The 15,641-nt window shown below is 35.0% G+C and overlaps 1 protein-coding gene across 1 annotated transcript in view; it reads left to right on the top strand.

The window, feature by feature from the left end:
- The window catches only part of AHI1 (Abelson helper integration site 1), a 195,937-nt gene that overhangs the window by 17,996 nt on the left and 162,300 nt on the right, over window positions 1–15,641 (top strand). Inside the window, exons 5-9 of the mRNA XM_019648087.1 lie at window positions 588–769; window positions 8,108–8,212; window positions 9,125–9,341; window positions 10,719–10,911; window positions 13,485–13,580. Coding sequence (XP_019503632.1) covers window positions 588–769; window positions 8,108–8,212; window positions 9,125–9,341; window positions 10,719–10,911; window positions 13,485–13,580 — 793 coding nt within the window. The remainder of the gene's footprint in view (window positions 1–587; window positions 770–8,107; window positions 8,213–9,124; window positions 9,342–10,718; window positions 10,912–13,484; window positions 13,581–15,641) is intronic.

The raw sequence follows: 15,641 nt of genomic DNA, 5'->3' as shown, positions 1-15,641 counted from the left end.
GATGCTACCCCTTACCATTTATTAATTCATGTGACACAGATTTTAATTTTAAAAATAGCCTTCTGAAAATGTCACTATGTTTCTAGTGGCACAGCAGACACTGGAAAACACAATTTTTACCTAATAATCAAACGTTGAATTTCTGAAGTTTCTTTGAAAACAGAACTTAGAAAACAATTTTTGCTTTTAAATAAAGTAATTTAGAAATTTGTTCATTAATCATTTACGTAGCAGCAAGGTGAGGATGTTTTGATCAATCCCATGTAAAAACAGATCCATTGCACAAATACAGTTTAATTTTTACTTGGAGTTTAGAGCTCAGTTTAATTGGGCTCATGTGCTATACGAGTATAACCCATCACCAACTATGAAGTAATATCCACAATACCTAGTTTGACAGCTAACCATTTTAGTGCAAAAGAAAGCATGTATCGCCGAGCTGGAAATAATATCGATTGTAGGATTATCCTTGCCTCTATTCACTGTTCATTTTGCTGCACCATAAATAATAGTAGTAATAATAATAATAATAATATAATAATAATATAATATATTTATAATGACATTCACTTGGATTATATTTACAGTACATTGCCCATCTCTGATGTCACAATTGAAGGTAAACAAAAGGAGGAAAGTACAGTTGGAACAGTTACTTCAGATTCTCATCAAAATGATGAAATAACCTCAGTGAAACAAAACATAGAAGACAGCATGCAAGATGACACAAAATCCAAACCAAAAGAAAAGAAGAAGAAGCCTAAAGCAGGTTTGTTATCCATATTAAATGAAAAAATGTGTTCCTTGATAAATATAACTTGATTCTAGGACTTGGAGTCCTTAAAACTGAAGGAAAAGAAATCCAGTCCCAAAGGATATAATTGAAAGAAAATCCAGTATAGAACATTTGTTACTTGTTTTTGGACTCATCTAGATTAAAACATTCATTTATTTGTGGCTGAGTTTCTTGATAAATTAGTATTACTTTGAGTCATATCTAATTCCTGACTTAATGTAATTTAGCTCTGGAATAACATTAACTTTGTAGTTGTTATTGTAGTATAGAAGATTTCTTTTTTATACCATTGAGTTTAGAGCCCCTAAAGAATTTAGACTCCTAGTTATTGAAAGCCATAAATGGTCAACAGCCAGGAAACATTTCAGATGTTTGGGTTGCATGCCTCTGTCAAACATGGCGTCTCCCCAGTTTCTCGGCCTAATTCAGCTTATGTCTTCCTTCCCACTTTTCCTTTTCCCCTCTTGCTTTCAGTCCTCCTCTTTACTCATGTCTTTTCTCTTATTTTTCTTATTATTATTGTCATTTTCATGCTGCTTACATCCTTTCTTTTTCCTTTTCAATTTCCAGTTAATTGGCCAAAAATGGGACTAATATAGGGAATTTTAGAATTTTGATTACTTATTCATTTTATTATAAAATTAATGTTTTGTGGTTGCTGTAATTAAACTTTAAAAAAACTTTTTTTGAAGTATAATATACACATAGAAAAACGTACATATTATATTACATAGTGAATTTTCACAGACTGAACATGCTCATAAAATCATCATCCAAATCAAGAAGCAGAATGTCCTTAGCACCCAGAAGCCCCCTCAAGTCCCCTTCCATTTCATTGCCTTTCAGGAGTAAACACTGTCTTGACATCTAACACAGTTTATTTTTGCCTGCTTTTCTACTTTAATATAAGTAGAATCATAAATATTATGCTCTTTTGTTTCTGACTTTTTTCACTCAAAATTATTTTTGTGCGATTTATACTCTTGTTGCATGCAGTTGAGCATATTCATTATCAGTTCTGTTTTTGTACTGTGTAGACGTCCACTATATAAATATATCACAGTTAATTTACCTATTGTATTAATGGACATTTGAGTTATTTTTGGTTTTAGGTGATTACAAATAAAGCTGTAATGAATAGTGTAGCCACGTCTTTTACCAAGCATATGTATACATTTTTGTTGGGCATATTCTTAGGAGTAAAGTTACTATGTCATAGATTATGTGTATTCTTCACTTCTGGTTTTCCAGAATTGGTTGACCAATTGATACTAGCAGTATTTGAGACTTTTCGTTGCTCTACATCTTCTGTAACATTTGTATTGTCAGTATTTTTTAGTCCTTCTTAGGCATGTATATTTTATTTTGACTTTAATTTGATTTCCATGATAGCTAGTGAAGTGAGCATCTTTTTCATGTTTATTAACTACTTGAATATCTTCATTTGTAAATTTGTTCATATGTATTTTTTTAAGAAATGGAGTTGTTTCTCTTTTTCTGATTAATTTTTGAGGCTATTTGATATATCTAGATATCAGTCTTTTCTCAGGTATAAATACATATACACACATATATTGGGTTGTTGGAAAAGTCATGACGCATTTTTGCAACGAAAAACAAAAAATACGTCATGACTTTTCTGACAACCCAATATATTGCAAATATCCTTCCACTCTGAGTTTTATGATTTTACTTTTACTAGTGTCATTTGAAAAATAGAATTTTTAAATTTTATATAGCTCAATTTATCCTTTTTTTCCCTCTTTAATGGTAAGTGCTTTCTGTGACTTAAGCAACCTCCCAAGTCCTGAAGATGTTTTGTATATATTGTTTTCTAAAAGTTTTTTTTTTACTTTTTCACAGTTAGCTCTGCAGTTCATCTGGAACTGATTTTTGTCTGTAGTGATAGGTAGTAGTCAAGACCCATTTTTTTCCCATGTGAATTTGTAATTGACCTAGTACCATTTACTACAGAGAGCATCCTTTTCCCTCTATTGCAGTGCCACTTTTATCATAACATGAGAATGTAATTGGATCAGTTTCTGTGGTCTGTTCTGTTACATTAAACTGTTTACACCAACACCACCATGTCTCAATTACTATAGGTTTATAATAGATCTTGCTATTTAGTTGTGTAAGTACTCCAACTTTTTATTCTTCAGCAGTGCCTGGGCTATTCTTTACCCTTTGCTTTTCCATATGAATTTGAGAAGCAGCTTCTAAATTCTCTCTTCTCCTTCCCTCCCCCCACGCATCCATGATTTTGATCCAGATTGAGTGAACCTAAAGAGAATCCTAATTTAACTCTCTAAATAGACTTGATATCTTTGCAGGGTATTGATGCTTGCCATCCATGAATTTGGTGTGCACCTCCACTTATTTACATCTTCATTTTATCTTGGTAATATTGTTAATTTCAGCAGCCTCTCTTTAGATTTATTTCTAGATGTTTGATGTCTCTCAATGTTATTGTAAATGGCATTTAAAAAAATGTTTTCTATTTATGTGTTGCTGGTATATGTGTGTAGAAGTAATTGATTTAAAAATTGTTGACAGTTTCTTCTAAATTCATTTATTATACTAAGAATTTATCTGTAGATTGTTTAGAATTTTCTACATAACAAAATCCTATCATCTGTTAATGGTAGTTTTTTTATCATGAATAAATATTGAATTTTATCAGGTATTTTTTCTGCATCTATGAATATGCTTATATAAATTTTTACCCTTTTTTCTGTTAATGTGTTTCATTTTTATTTGAAAATTAAGCCATCTTTGTGTTCTTGGCAAGGTGGGAGACCCACTTTATTGTGATATATTATCTGTCTCTTTGCTTAACCTGGTATTGGATTGGATTTGCTGATACTTTGTGTAGGATTTTTATCTCTGTGGTCATGTGAGAGTTGGTTTATACTTGAGCTTTCTTGAAATACCCAGAGTTTTTTTTTATTTTTAATTTTTTTTTAGCTGAGCCATCTTGTCACCTGTTGGCAGCTCAGTGGCAGCTCAGCTCGGGCCGTGAATCAAACCGGTGACCCTTTTTTTCAGAGCTCACACTCTTGAGTGAGCTCTTAACCAACTGAGCCACTCAGCAGGCCCCAGAGTTTTTGTTTTGTTTTGTTTTGTTTTGTTTTAAGATTTTTATTGGGGAATTGGGGGGATGGGAAAACAGTGCTGGGGAATTGGGGGGAGGGGAACAGACAAGTTGCTGTCCTTTTTGTTCTTCAGTCTAGTTGTGGAGGACGTTGCTTCACTGGCCCAAGTTGGCACCATCATTGTGCTCTTCCCGGGTGAGGCAGATCAGTCGCCGGCTTCTGGACGGCCGCTCACTGCGGCTGCTGGTCGCTCACGCTGGCTGCTGGCTACACACGGTAGTCCATGGCAACCCACTGCCACAGGGGCTGCAGCCTATGCCGGCGCTGGTGACACACGGCAGCCCAGCTCCTGGTTGAGCTGTTGTTCAGCATCTTAGCTGTAGAGGGCAGTGTCACTGGCCCTCATATGTGGGATCCGAACCGGGGCCCTCTGGCATCCCAATCCAGTTCTTAACCATCGCACCACTCGGCTGGCCCGGCCCCAGACTTTTTGATATCAAGGTTTTGGTGTTCTCAAAAATAGGTCAGAAATGTTGCACCTCTTCATTTTCCTGGAAGTATTGTATAAATTGCTGTTATTTCTTCCTTAAATGTTTGGAAGAACTTATAAATGAAGCCTTTGAGGCTGAGATTTTATTTGCAGGAAGAATTTTAAATCAGATTTAGGTTTTTAGTAAATATTAGACTCTTCTTATTTTGTTTGTTTTGTCATCTTTGATAGACTATTTTTTGAGGAATTTGTCCATGTAATCCAAATTTTCAAATTTTATATGTCTATACATCTGAAAGGGTGCCCCTTGATATTGGTACATTGTTTTTTTTCAGTTCTTGATCATTGTAGGGGTTTCAATTTATGAATCTTTTCAAAGGACTAAACTTTTTTTAGCTTTAATCTTATGTATTGTGTATTATTTTAGTTATTTATTCTATCGATATTATTTCCTTCTTTCTACTTTCTTTGGGTTTGATCTGTTTATTTTTAGTTCTATAGATGGTTTTATAAGATTTTAGTCTTTAAATGCATTAAAGACTTTAAATTTCCGTCTAAGTACTACTTTAGGTGCATCCCACAAATTTTGAATGCCATATCTTCATTATCATTCAATAAAAATATGTTCTGAATTACATTTTAATTTCTTCTTTGATCATGCCTTATTTAGAAGTATATTAGTCTCAGGCAGGAGTTGATTTTTTAGTTAGCTTTTTATTTTGGTTTCTATCTGCCGTCGTTGTCAGAGAACATACTGTGAATTTCAATGTTTTGAATATTGAGGCTTTTTTTATGACCAGCTTATGGTCAATTTGGTAAATATTCCATGTGCACTTGAAAAGATGTGAATTCTGATGTCATTGTGTGCAGTGTCCTATGTATGGAAGTTAGATTACATTTATTGTGTTTAGCTCATCTTACTGAATTTTTTTGGCTTGCTTACTCTGTCAGCTACTGAGACAGACAGCTATTAAAATCCTCACTATGATACTGGGTTTCCTTGTTTTCTTTTATTTCTGTTAGTTTTATTTCTTTTTTGAAGCTATGTTATTGAATATTATGTATGTTTGGGATTGTTATATCTTCCTGTCAAATTGACACTTTTGTCATTGGTCTCAGTCTGTTCAGGCGGTTGTAACAAAATACCAGAAGCTGGATGGCTTACAATAAATATTTATTTCTCACAGTTCTGGAGGCGGGAAGTCCAAGATCAGGCACCCACAGATTTGGTATCTGGTGAGGGCCCGCTTCCTGTTTCAGACGGGTGTCTTCTCGCTGTCACCTCACATGGTGGAAGGGGCAGCGGAGCTCTGTGGGGTCTCTTTTATAAGGGGCACTAATCCCACTCATGAGGCTCCACTCTCATGGCCTAATCACCTCCCAAAAGCCCCACCTCTTAATACTATCACATTGAAGGTTAGGATTTCAACATATGGATTTTGCAGGGACACAGCATTCAGTCTATAGTAGTCATACAATACTCTTTATCTCCAATAATTCATTTTCCCTTGAAGTCCATATGTGGTTTGAATTTGCATAGGTAGAATAAGCACACCCAAAAAATCAGTATGATGAGCTGAACACAGTGAAGTTGATCTAACTGACATACATACATACATACATACATACATACATACATACATACATTTTCCCCATCCTTGTTTCTCTGTCAGTACCCACAGTACACCCCCAGTTGCTGCCAATCTAGTGGGGGAGGGGTAGCCTTCAAACCTGTACTTGGTTCATGCACCCCAGGTCTAGGCAGGGCTTGCCAGTACTCCATTCCTCCCCCTCTCCACCCCCCTCGGCTCCCCACCTGTGCCTTCTTTGCACCCTCTTTGCTTGGGCCACAGTGTCTTTGCATTGCTTTCCTTTTTGCCTTCACCTGTTTTCTTCACAACTTAACACATGTGGGTCTCAGCTCCCAGGCAGGCCCTCAATAAATGGGAAGTACTGTTGCCGCCCCCCATGCAAAGAAACAAAAACACCCATTGTTTGTAATTTTTCTGTGTCCGTGTATTTATCATCTCACTGTTTTCTATATGATCCACCTGTTTTGTGTTCTTTTTTCTCCTTGTCGTCTTTTGAATTATCAGTTATTTTCTCCCTTAGTTACTTATTAATTATACATTCTTTTAAAATTTTTTAGTCATTACCCTGGAGGACATAAAGTTTATTCTTGACTTATTGTAGTCTAATACGAATTAATTCCCTAACAAAAGACACTTTCCAGCCCTGGTAGAACATTAGAATAATTTAACTCCATTTTAATTTTGTCAGGTGTTTTTCTGCATGAATCCCTCTCCTGACTTATCATGTGTTTTAGTTGTATACATATTTTAAACTTCACAGATGTTACAGTTATTATTTTGTACAGTTGCCATTCATATTTATTCACCCCCAAAATTAATTTTTTTCTTAATGAATTTCCATTTTTCATCTGCTTGAAAACTGTTTAGTTTTCTCTTTGTATAGGTGTGCTAATCCCCTTAGATTTTGTTCCGTTAAAATGCATTTACTTTACCTTCATTTTTAAAGCTTATTTTCTGGTATGGAATTTTAATTTGCAGGTTTGTTTTAGTACTTTAAGGAAATCATACAATTGCCTTCTGCCTTCCATCATCTCTGTTCTCAGCAGCAGTCCTATTTCTGTCTCTTTGAAGGGATTACATCTTTTTTTTTTTTTTTTTTTTGCCTGGGGCTGCTCTTTATATTGTCTTTTTGTCTTTGATTTCAGTGTTTCATCATGGTATGCCTGAATGTGGTTTTGTTAAAATCTATCTTGCTTAGAGCTTACTGGTTAGTATTTTATATCAGTTATTACAAATTCTTGGCCATTTCTTTTAATATGGCTTCTTCACCATTCTGTGCTCTTTTTCTAGCTTATAATTTTACATATATTATTTCTTTTGAGTGTGTCCACAGTTTCTTACATTTTTTTCCACCACGTTTTAGATTGTATTTTCATTGTGCTTCAGTTTGAATATTTATTTTGCTCTTTCTTCTGGCTCAATAAACATGGCTTTCTCTGTGTCCAGTATGTTGTTAGATACTCTTGAGTTTTTAATTTCAGACATTGTATTTTACAGTCCCAGGATGCCTTTTTTTTTTTTTTCATGGATTTCAAATCTCTGTAGACAAAGTCTTTGGTTGTCAAAATTATTTTGTTCATCTTTCCCTTTATTTACTTGAGCATATTAATCAGTTATTAAAAGTCCTTGTGTGCTAATCCAGTCTAGATTAACTATGGGTCTGCTTCTGTTTTCTGTTTTTCCTCTTGGTTATGGCCATAAAGTCTAGCTTCTTTTATGTCTAGTAAATTTTTATTGTATGTTGAACATTGTGTCTAGAATCCTAGAGTCTCCAGATGATTTTATCTTCAACTAGAGAGTGTTTCCTCTCTTTTCTCTTAGGCAGATACAATAGATTAGGCAACTGATTCAATCAGTGAGCTAGGTTAAGGCTGGGTTTTAGTTTTGGTAAAATTCTATCTCTGATTTGTCCTGTTCCTAGGATGTGGCCTTCCAGGTGTTTGAAATCGAGAGCCTGGCAGATATTTGCCTCCTCAGCCCTAAAAGACTGTGGGAGATTCAGTTTTGCTTTTCAGAGGTTTTCATTAGTCCTTTAGCCTTCTGCCCCATGCAGCTTCAAAATTTGGCAAATGTTTCGAGGGTGACACTAGCCGTGTGTTTGAGGCCCCTCAAGTCTCGAATTTTGTCACTCCAGCCCCGCGTGAATGCCAAAGTCTCTGCTGGCTTCTCTGTCCCCCAGTAGGGACCTTCTGCCAGGGGCCATGCCAGGATTCTCAACCTCTAGCTGCGCCCAGAATTGGTAAGTGACCCCAGGTGAAAAGTGGCTGTAGATATAAATTAACCATGCCCTCTCTCTAGGGCTTTATCTTTGCCTGTTTTGTTTCAGGCCCCTCCCCCTGACAGGTTATTGTTTCCAAGTACCAAAAGACTGGAAGATTTCACTCCCGCTTTAGGCTCAGAATTCAGTTTTGTGAGAAAAATTGGCCATGTGTTTGAGGTCCCTCAGATTTCCAATTTTATCACAGTAGCCCCATGCAACCGCTAAAAGTTTTGTTGGTTACACTTTCTTCCAATAGTGACCTTTTGCCTAGGCCAAATCTTGATCCTCAGCCTACACTGTGAATCAGCAAATGTCCCCAGAGACTTACCTCTGAATGGTTCTCCCTCTTTGTAATGTTAGTCTATCTGTTATACATTGTTTCAGTACTTTCTCTAATGCCTTTAAAAGTAAGTTTTTTATAATTCACTTGGCTTTTCAAGTTGTTACCAGAAGCATTGACTTTTTACATTCTACTACATCTTACCCAGAAGCAGAAATTACAGTTATAAATGAATTGAGTAATAATATATTCCACTTAGAAAATAACTAGATAAAATTACTTTTTATCTCTTCGACTTAGAAAATAACTAAATAAAATTACTTTTTATCTCTGCTCTCTTTTTCTTTTTTGTTGTTGGTCCTTGTCAGGGAAAATAAGAAAGATTCCTCACACTAGTTATTTAGTAAATTAGTAAATGCAGTGTTTTACTCTCACAGTGTAGTCTGCTATTGTCTGTTTTTTTCCTTTATTTTTCCTTGAAGTTTCTTTGTTAACAAAGATAAATAATCATGAATCATAAAGACTAGGCTATATGAAAATTCAACATATATTGAATATATTGTTATGAAAACAATTATAATTTTGATTTTCTTTCATGCTTGTACTTTCAGATGATAATGAAGACACTGATGCTAATGATGGCGTTCATGAAATAACAAGTAGAGATAGTCCAGTTTATTCCAAATGTTTGCTTGATGATGACCTTGTCCTGGGAGTTTACATTCACCGAACTGATCGACTAAAGTCAGATTTTATGATTTCTCACCCGATGGTAAAAATTCATGTGGTTGATCAGAATACTGGTCAATATGTCAAGAAAGATAATAGGTAATTTTTTTTTAAATTGTCCTACCAATCCTTGAAATTGAAACTGTCTATAGTAGAAGTTCCTCTTTTCTGACATTGAAAATCAATGGGACTAGGGCTATGGATTTGTATTGGAGAACAGGATACTAACTCTAGGTGCTTATCAACCATTCATATTGATCATTATATTTTATAGAAGAAATGAAGAGTATCTGTTAATTCAGTAATTCATTTTAAGTGGAGCGGACTTGAGAGAGTTTCTACCAAGCTTAATGACTAATTTATGGCATTTAACTTGCATTGTAAATCATCTTATGATACACTGTAAATTCATTAGTTGTCTAATGTGGTTTTTTTTTGTTTTTTGTTTTTTTTACTTTTTCTGGGGAATTGGGAAAGGGGAACAGTGTTGGGGAATTGGGGAAGGGGAACAGCCAAGTTGTTGTCCTTCAATCTTAGTTGTGGAGGGTGCAGCTAGCTCAGCTCCAAGTCTAGCCGCCACCCGGCTGCCCGTTGGCAACTCACGGCTGCTCAGCTCAAGGTGCTGTGTTCAATCTTAGTTGCGGATGGGCGTAGCCCACCATCCCATGCTGGAGTCGAACCGGAAACGTTGTTAGGAGCTCTTGCTCTCACCACCTGAGCCATCCTGCCACCTGTTGGCAACTCAGTGGCATCTCAGCTCAGGTGCAGCTCACTGGCCCTTGTGGGAATCGAACCCTGTTGCTCAGAGCTCGTGCTCTTAACCGTCTGAGTCACCCGGCCAGCCCTATATTTTTGTTTTGAAGTTAATATTACCTGGGCCTCAGGAGAGGTAAACAAATCTTGAATTTAATTTCTTTCCTAATAGTACTCCTATAGCTAATGCATGCTTGAAGTCCCAAGTAAAAAGTACAATAAAATTGATGACTGTACTAGAATTCCAAAAAATTATTTTTTGGAAAGGTGGCAGGGATGGGAAACCTGAAAAGATTATCAAAAAGGTGATTCACTCATTCAGTTGTCTTAGGGCATACAAAAGAGATATGATACACCTTGAAGGTTTTACAATCCTGATGTGCTCATTTTCTTACTTAAATGCACTGTACTATTCTATGACAAGCTCATTGAAAATTCTGAAGGTGTTACTTTATTCCAGCTCTGAATGCTGAAGGTATAATCATATCTCACTTTATATTTCTATAATAAAATAATTTTGTGAAACCAACTGATGGAATGTAAATACAAAATGATAGTAAGGAACTACCACTTTTAAGTCTCATAAAATTAAATAATTTTCCTTATATATCATGGCTATTCATGACTTTTGATTGTCTCACCTTGAATACCATAAATTAAATTTTTTTCACATTCTCAAATTTATAAAGGATTGTATTAATAGAAATATCTTTTTTTGAATAGTGAACGGCCTGTTTCATCCTACTTTGAAAAAGACAACGTGGGTTATGTTCTTCCTATTATGACTCAGCCATATGATTTTAAACAGTTAAAATCAAGGCTTCCAGAGTGGGAAGAACAAATTATATTTAATGAAAACTTTTCCTATTTGCTTCGAGAATTTGAGGAGAGCCCTAAAGTCATCCTGTTCTTCGAGGTATGAATTGAATAGAGCAATTTAAACTAAATTTTAGTTAATACAGTCATCCCTCAATATCAAAGAGGATTGGTTCCAGCACCCTCTGCAGATACCAAAATCTGGTATCTCAAGTCCCTTACATAAAATGACAGTATTTGCATATAACCTATGTTCGCATATAAGCTACAGCAGGGTTTGCCTACACATCACTTCATTCATGTTGATTCAGCATAGGATAGTGCTCAGTGCATGGCATATTCAAGTTTTGCTTTTTGGAACTTTCTGGGATATATTTTTGTAATATTTGTGATCTGTGGTTAGTTGGATCTGTGGATGTGGAACCACAGATACAGAGGGCCAACTACATAGCACAAATGTAAGCTATTATTTTTAGTACTTCAATATACAACAAAGTAGTGTGAGAATTTAATCTCTAGGATTTAGTGTGTGTAATATGCAATGGAGATACGAGAGAGATACAAGTAATAGCATATTTATTTATTTGTTGAGCATTTACTAGTGCAAGAAGTTAGCCATTTGATTTACTCTGTACTATTTAATCTTTAAAACAATACTATGACTATTAACTGAAGTGTCCAATCTAATCTGTTTCTCTGTGATCCTCCATTCTTAACCCATTTCTCAAAGTGTAAACTCACTTATCTATATCAGATTCCCTAAGAGTTTATATACTTAGGGAAGCAAAGGTGAACATACACAGATTATTTGACTAAACAATGTAGTGTATAATCAAATGAAGTAGAACTTCTTAGATGTGAAGGGTTAGTGGAGGGTCAGAGCAGGCAGGCAACGCTTTATGGAATAGATGGCCTTTGAGCTGACATGTTATTCTAACTTTTTACTGCAAAGGAAATCAAGGTTCAGAGTGTAAAGTGATTTTCCTAGTCACTCCAATTTTAAGCGCAGGTAATTTGTATTGGAAACCTAAAATACCACTTGTTTTTTTCCACTACTTTGTATTATATGAGCTCCATAAACAAAGAGAAGTAGAGAACGTGTCTAGCTTAAGCAAGGTGGCAAATTTTAGCATGGTAACAGCAAGGCATGACCAGAACCAATGATTGATTTTGTAGTTACTTGTTTTTATGATCCTTAACTTTCAGGTAATCTATGTGTCTTTGTGAAATGAATATTCTACCATTCACATCTAATTATGTTGTATGATTTATACAAAGCTGTCATTTTTTTTAAAGTGATATAATTTATGTGTCAAGGGACTTTTTCTGTCATAGAAATTTGTCATTCGTTAACTATATAACCTTGTATATTCATTTTAGTGATATTATGAGATTTAAGAAAGACAGATCGTTGGATTATAAACACTTCGGGTTGCTTCTTAAGTTTTAACATAATGTGTTATTGACTTTCTGATTGCAACTTTTTAAGGGTTTATTGAGGTCAACTTGATAATACGAGAAGTCTTCAAAACTATTACTGTGCTTTTAGGTATTTCTCCTAAGGGAAAATGACAAATACACAAAGATGTATGTGCAAGGATATTTGTTTAAGCCCTGTTTATAATAGCAAAAAATTTAGGGATCGTTCTCTTTAATCAATAAAAGTTTTGGTTAAACAAATTATGTTTTTTTATTAAATTTATGTTATTTATAACACAGAAGAATACTAGGCAGCCATTACCATGATTATATATATATATATATATATATATATATATATATATATTATTGACTCGAAGAAATATCCACTGCATAGTATATGAAAATAATTTCATATTGGATTTGTAGTAATATAGATATATGTAGGCATGCACAGAAAACGGTTTCGATACATGTAAACCAGATGTTAATGTTAATCTGTGGGGTCTGGACTACAAGTTGTTTGTACTTTGTTATAGGTATTTCTTATATTGTTTTTTTCACTGAGCACGTATTAATCTGAAGGCAGATTTAAGTAAATAAAGAAGAGGGGTAAATGGAGTCCATATTTTTTAAACGTTCTTCTGTAAAGATTTGTTGTCTCAGCTGAGCTTTTGATAATCACCAGTAAGTTCAAAGTGGTAATCTCTGCCAAGCGCCTAGAATACAGATGGTCTCTGTGTCAAGTTGGTTGCAAATCCACAAGCTGTGACACCCAGACAGGATGGAGATGTGAAAGAAAACCTCTTGAGAAGCCTAATGAAAACACGTATCTAAAGAGAAAATCCCCACAGGAAGGTGATCCAAGGAAAGACCCAGAGATAAGGCCCTGAGTTTTTTAAACAAACATTCCTTCAAAGTCTGCTCTCATACATTAAAACATGATCAAACTTTAAGAATTCTATGACTGGTGTATTGATGCCTAGACTATATTTGAGGTAATTAATATTTTGTCTTGGATTTGAAATTAATCTTAGTAGATCTATTAATAAAAGATAAAGTGATCAAAAAATAGATCCTCACTAACAGGATGTTAACTTAAAGATGAGTGAAATGAGGTAAAAATGTTTTTCCTCCTATAAGGAAAACTTTTTAAGTAAATAAATACTTTTTTAAATTTTCATAATATATGGAAAATAATAGATTTTAAGTAGCCTAGTCTTCTGTGAAGTAATTTTTTCTATTTATTTACAGATTCTTGATTTCTTAAGTATGGATGAAATTAGGAATAACTCGGAAATTCAAAACCAAAAATGTGGCTTTCGGAAAATTGCCTGGGCATTTCTCAGGGTATGGTTTTTATCCATTTTAAATACTTTTAAAATAATCTTCAAATCTTATTGGTTGCTTTTTCCCAAGTCAGTTTGGTTTCATAGAAGGAGTTACGACCTAAGGTAGATTGCAGTGGTAGAGAGTTATTAATGCAAGCTCAGGCAGTGCTTATTTAGATTCTTAAACATTTATTGAGTGCCTAGTTTGTGCCAGGTACACTATTTGGCTCTAAGGATACAGCATTGAAAAAGGCACAGACAGCCCTGCTGTCATTTATTCAACATAACAAATATTTATGAAACCCTTTGTATGTACCAGCCACTATTCCAGTCAGTGAACAAAGAAGACAAACTCCTTGACTTCATGGACTTCATCTTCTAGCAAGAAAAACAAACGTAAAACAATTGATTATACAAGTTTTCATTTGTTGCAATTTCTATAGATACTATGAAACGGTATGCGGTGGATGATAAAAACATCCTGTGGGGTCAGAGAAATTTCAGGAAGAGACATTGAACCTGAATGTTAGCTAAATACTAGCAGTGGGGAAAAGAGAGTTTAGGTAGAGGGCAGAGTATGTGCAAAGTCCCTGATGTTGTAAGGAGCAAGGTATATAGAACCTTGGAGTAAGTCCTCACTTAATGTCTATAGGTTCTGCAACTTGAAGCGAAATGACATATAGCAAAACCCATTTTTTCATAGGCTAATTGATATAAACAAGAGTCGGGTTCCTATGGCATCTCTTCAGTGTTATATATAATGAAACGATGTTTAACAAAACATTAGTTGAGGACCTACCATCCATAGATAACCAAAAGAAGGCCACTGAGATGGGAGGACAGAGACTGAAGGGGAAAATGGTGCCTGAAGAGATTGGTGAGGGTAGACAGGGTCTTAATTATACAAGGTCTTCTAAGCCATTAGAGCAACAGAAAGCCATTATAGAATTTGAAAGAGCAATGGGAAGCCATTATAAAATTTTAAGCAAAAGGATAAAGTAAACTGGTTTATAGTTTAGAAAGATTACTTTTCTGGGTGGAGAATGGATTAAAGAGGGCACAAATATATATACTGGAAGATCAAGGTAGAAGATTCTTGCAGTGGTCTGTGTAGAAAGTGATGGTGTCTTTAGGATGTTTCAGCAGAGATAAAAGGAGTAGATAGATTGATGTTTTTAAAAAGAAATTTTAATTTTATTATTTCATTTCTGGTATTTTTTATTTTTGACTTCACACAAATTTGAGTTATAGAAAGTCTTGAGTTAATCTATTTTATACTATCTTGTAAAACTTCCTTTTGTACATCCATCCATTCAACAAATATTTAAGTGTCTATGAAATGCTAGGCACTACTAAATACAGGGCTTTCATAGATAAATTAGATGTTCTTGCCTTTCAGTTCAGTTTCTATATAAGCATACTATTTACATGACTGTGCTATAGAGTAGATGCTGTGAAAACCCAGGCGAGGGGGTTTTCCATGCTGGGGGCTAGAGAGAGGCTTCCGTAGAGGTGCAGTCTGACTGCTGATTGGCAGCCAGATCGGCTGTGGTGACAAAGTAAGTAATTCTACTTAAGAATCACCTGGTCCAGTGTACCTTCTAAAATCACTCTTGTATAACCCGTTATACCTTTTTCTGTACCCCTCTATGCTGATTTAGAGCAAAAAAAAGAAAAACCAAAAAACCTGAAAAGGTCACTTTCCATAATAAACATTGCTTCTTGTGGTCTTATTAGGAACTTCTTTTTTTGGTAAGGTTTGTGCAGAACTGCAGGATTTGCTGCAACCTACACTTGGGAAACAGTAATGTATTTCATAACATTTTTACCTTTAAATGTCATACAGATTTGACATTTATTTATCCATTTTATGCTATTGGCAGAAATTGCAACAGGAATTCTCCCACCTCCACCTCCAACAAAGAGTAAGGCATTCTATGTGCTTCTCTGTTATAACACTTATATATCTTCTTCATTACACTGTAAGCTTTTCAAAGTCAGCATTGACTCCTTTTTGGCAATTTTTTTTTTTTTTTTTTTTTTTAGCTGAGCCATCCTGCCACCTGTTGGCAGCTCAGCT

Source organism: Hipposideros armiger, unplaced genomic scaffold (assembly GCF_001890085.2).
Source record: "Hipposideros armiger isolate ML-2016 unplaced genomic scaffold, ASM189008v1 scaffold_120, whole genome shotgun sequence".
Classification (NCBI taxonomy): domain Eukaryota; kingdom Metazoa; phylum Chordata; class Mammalia; order Chiroptera; family Hipposideridae; genus Hipposideros; species Hipposideros armiger.
This window is presented reverse-complemented; position numbering and strand designations above follow the sequence as displayed.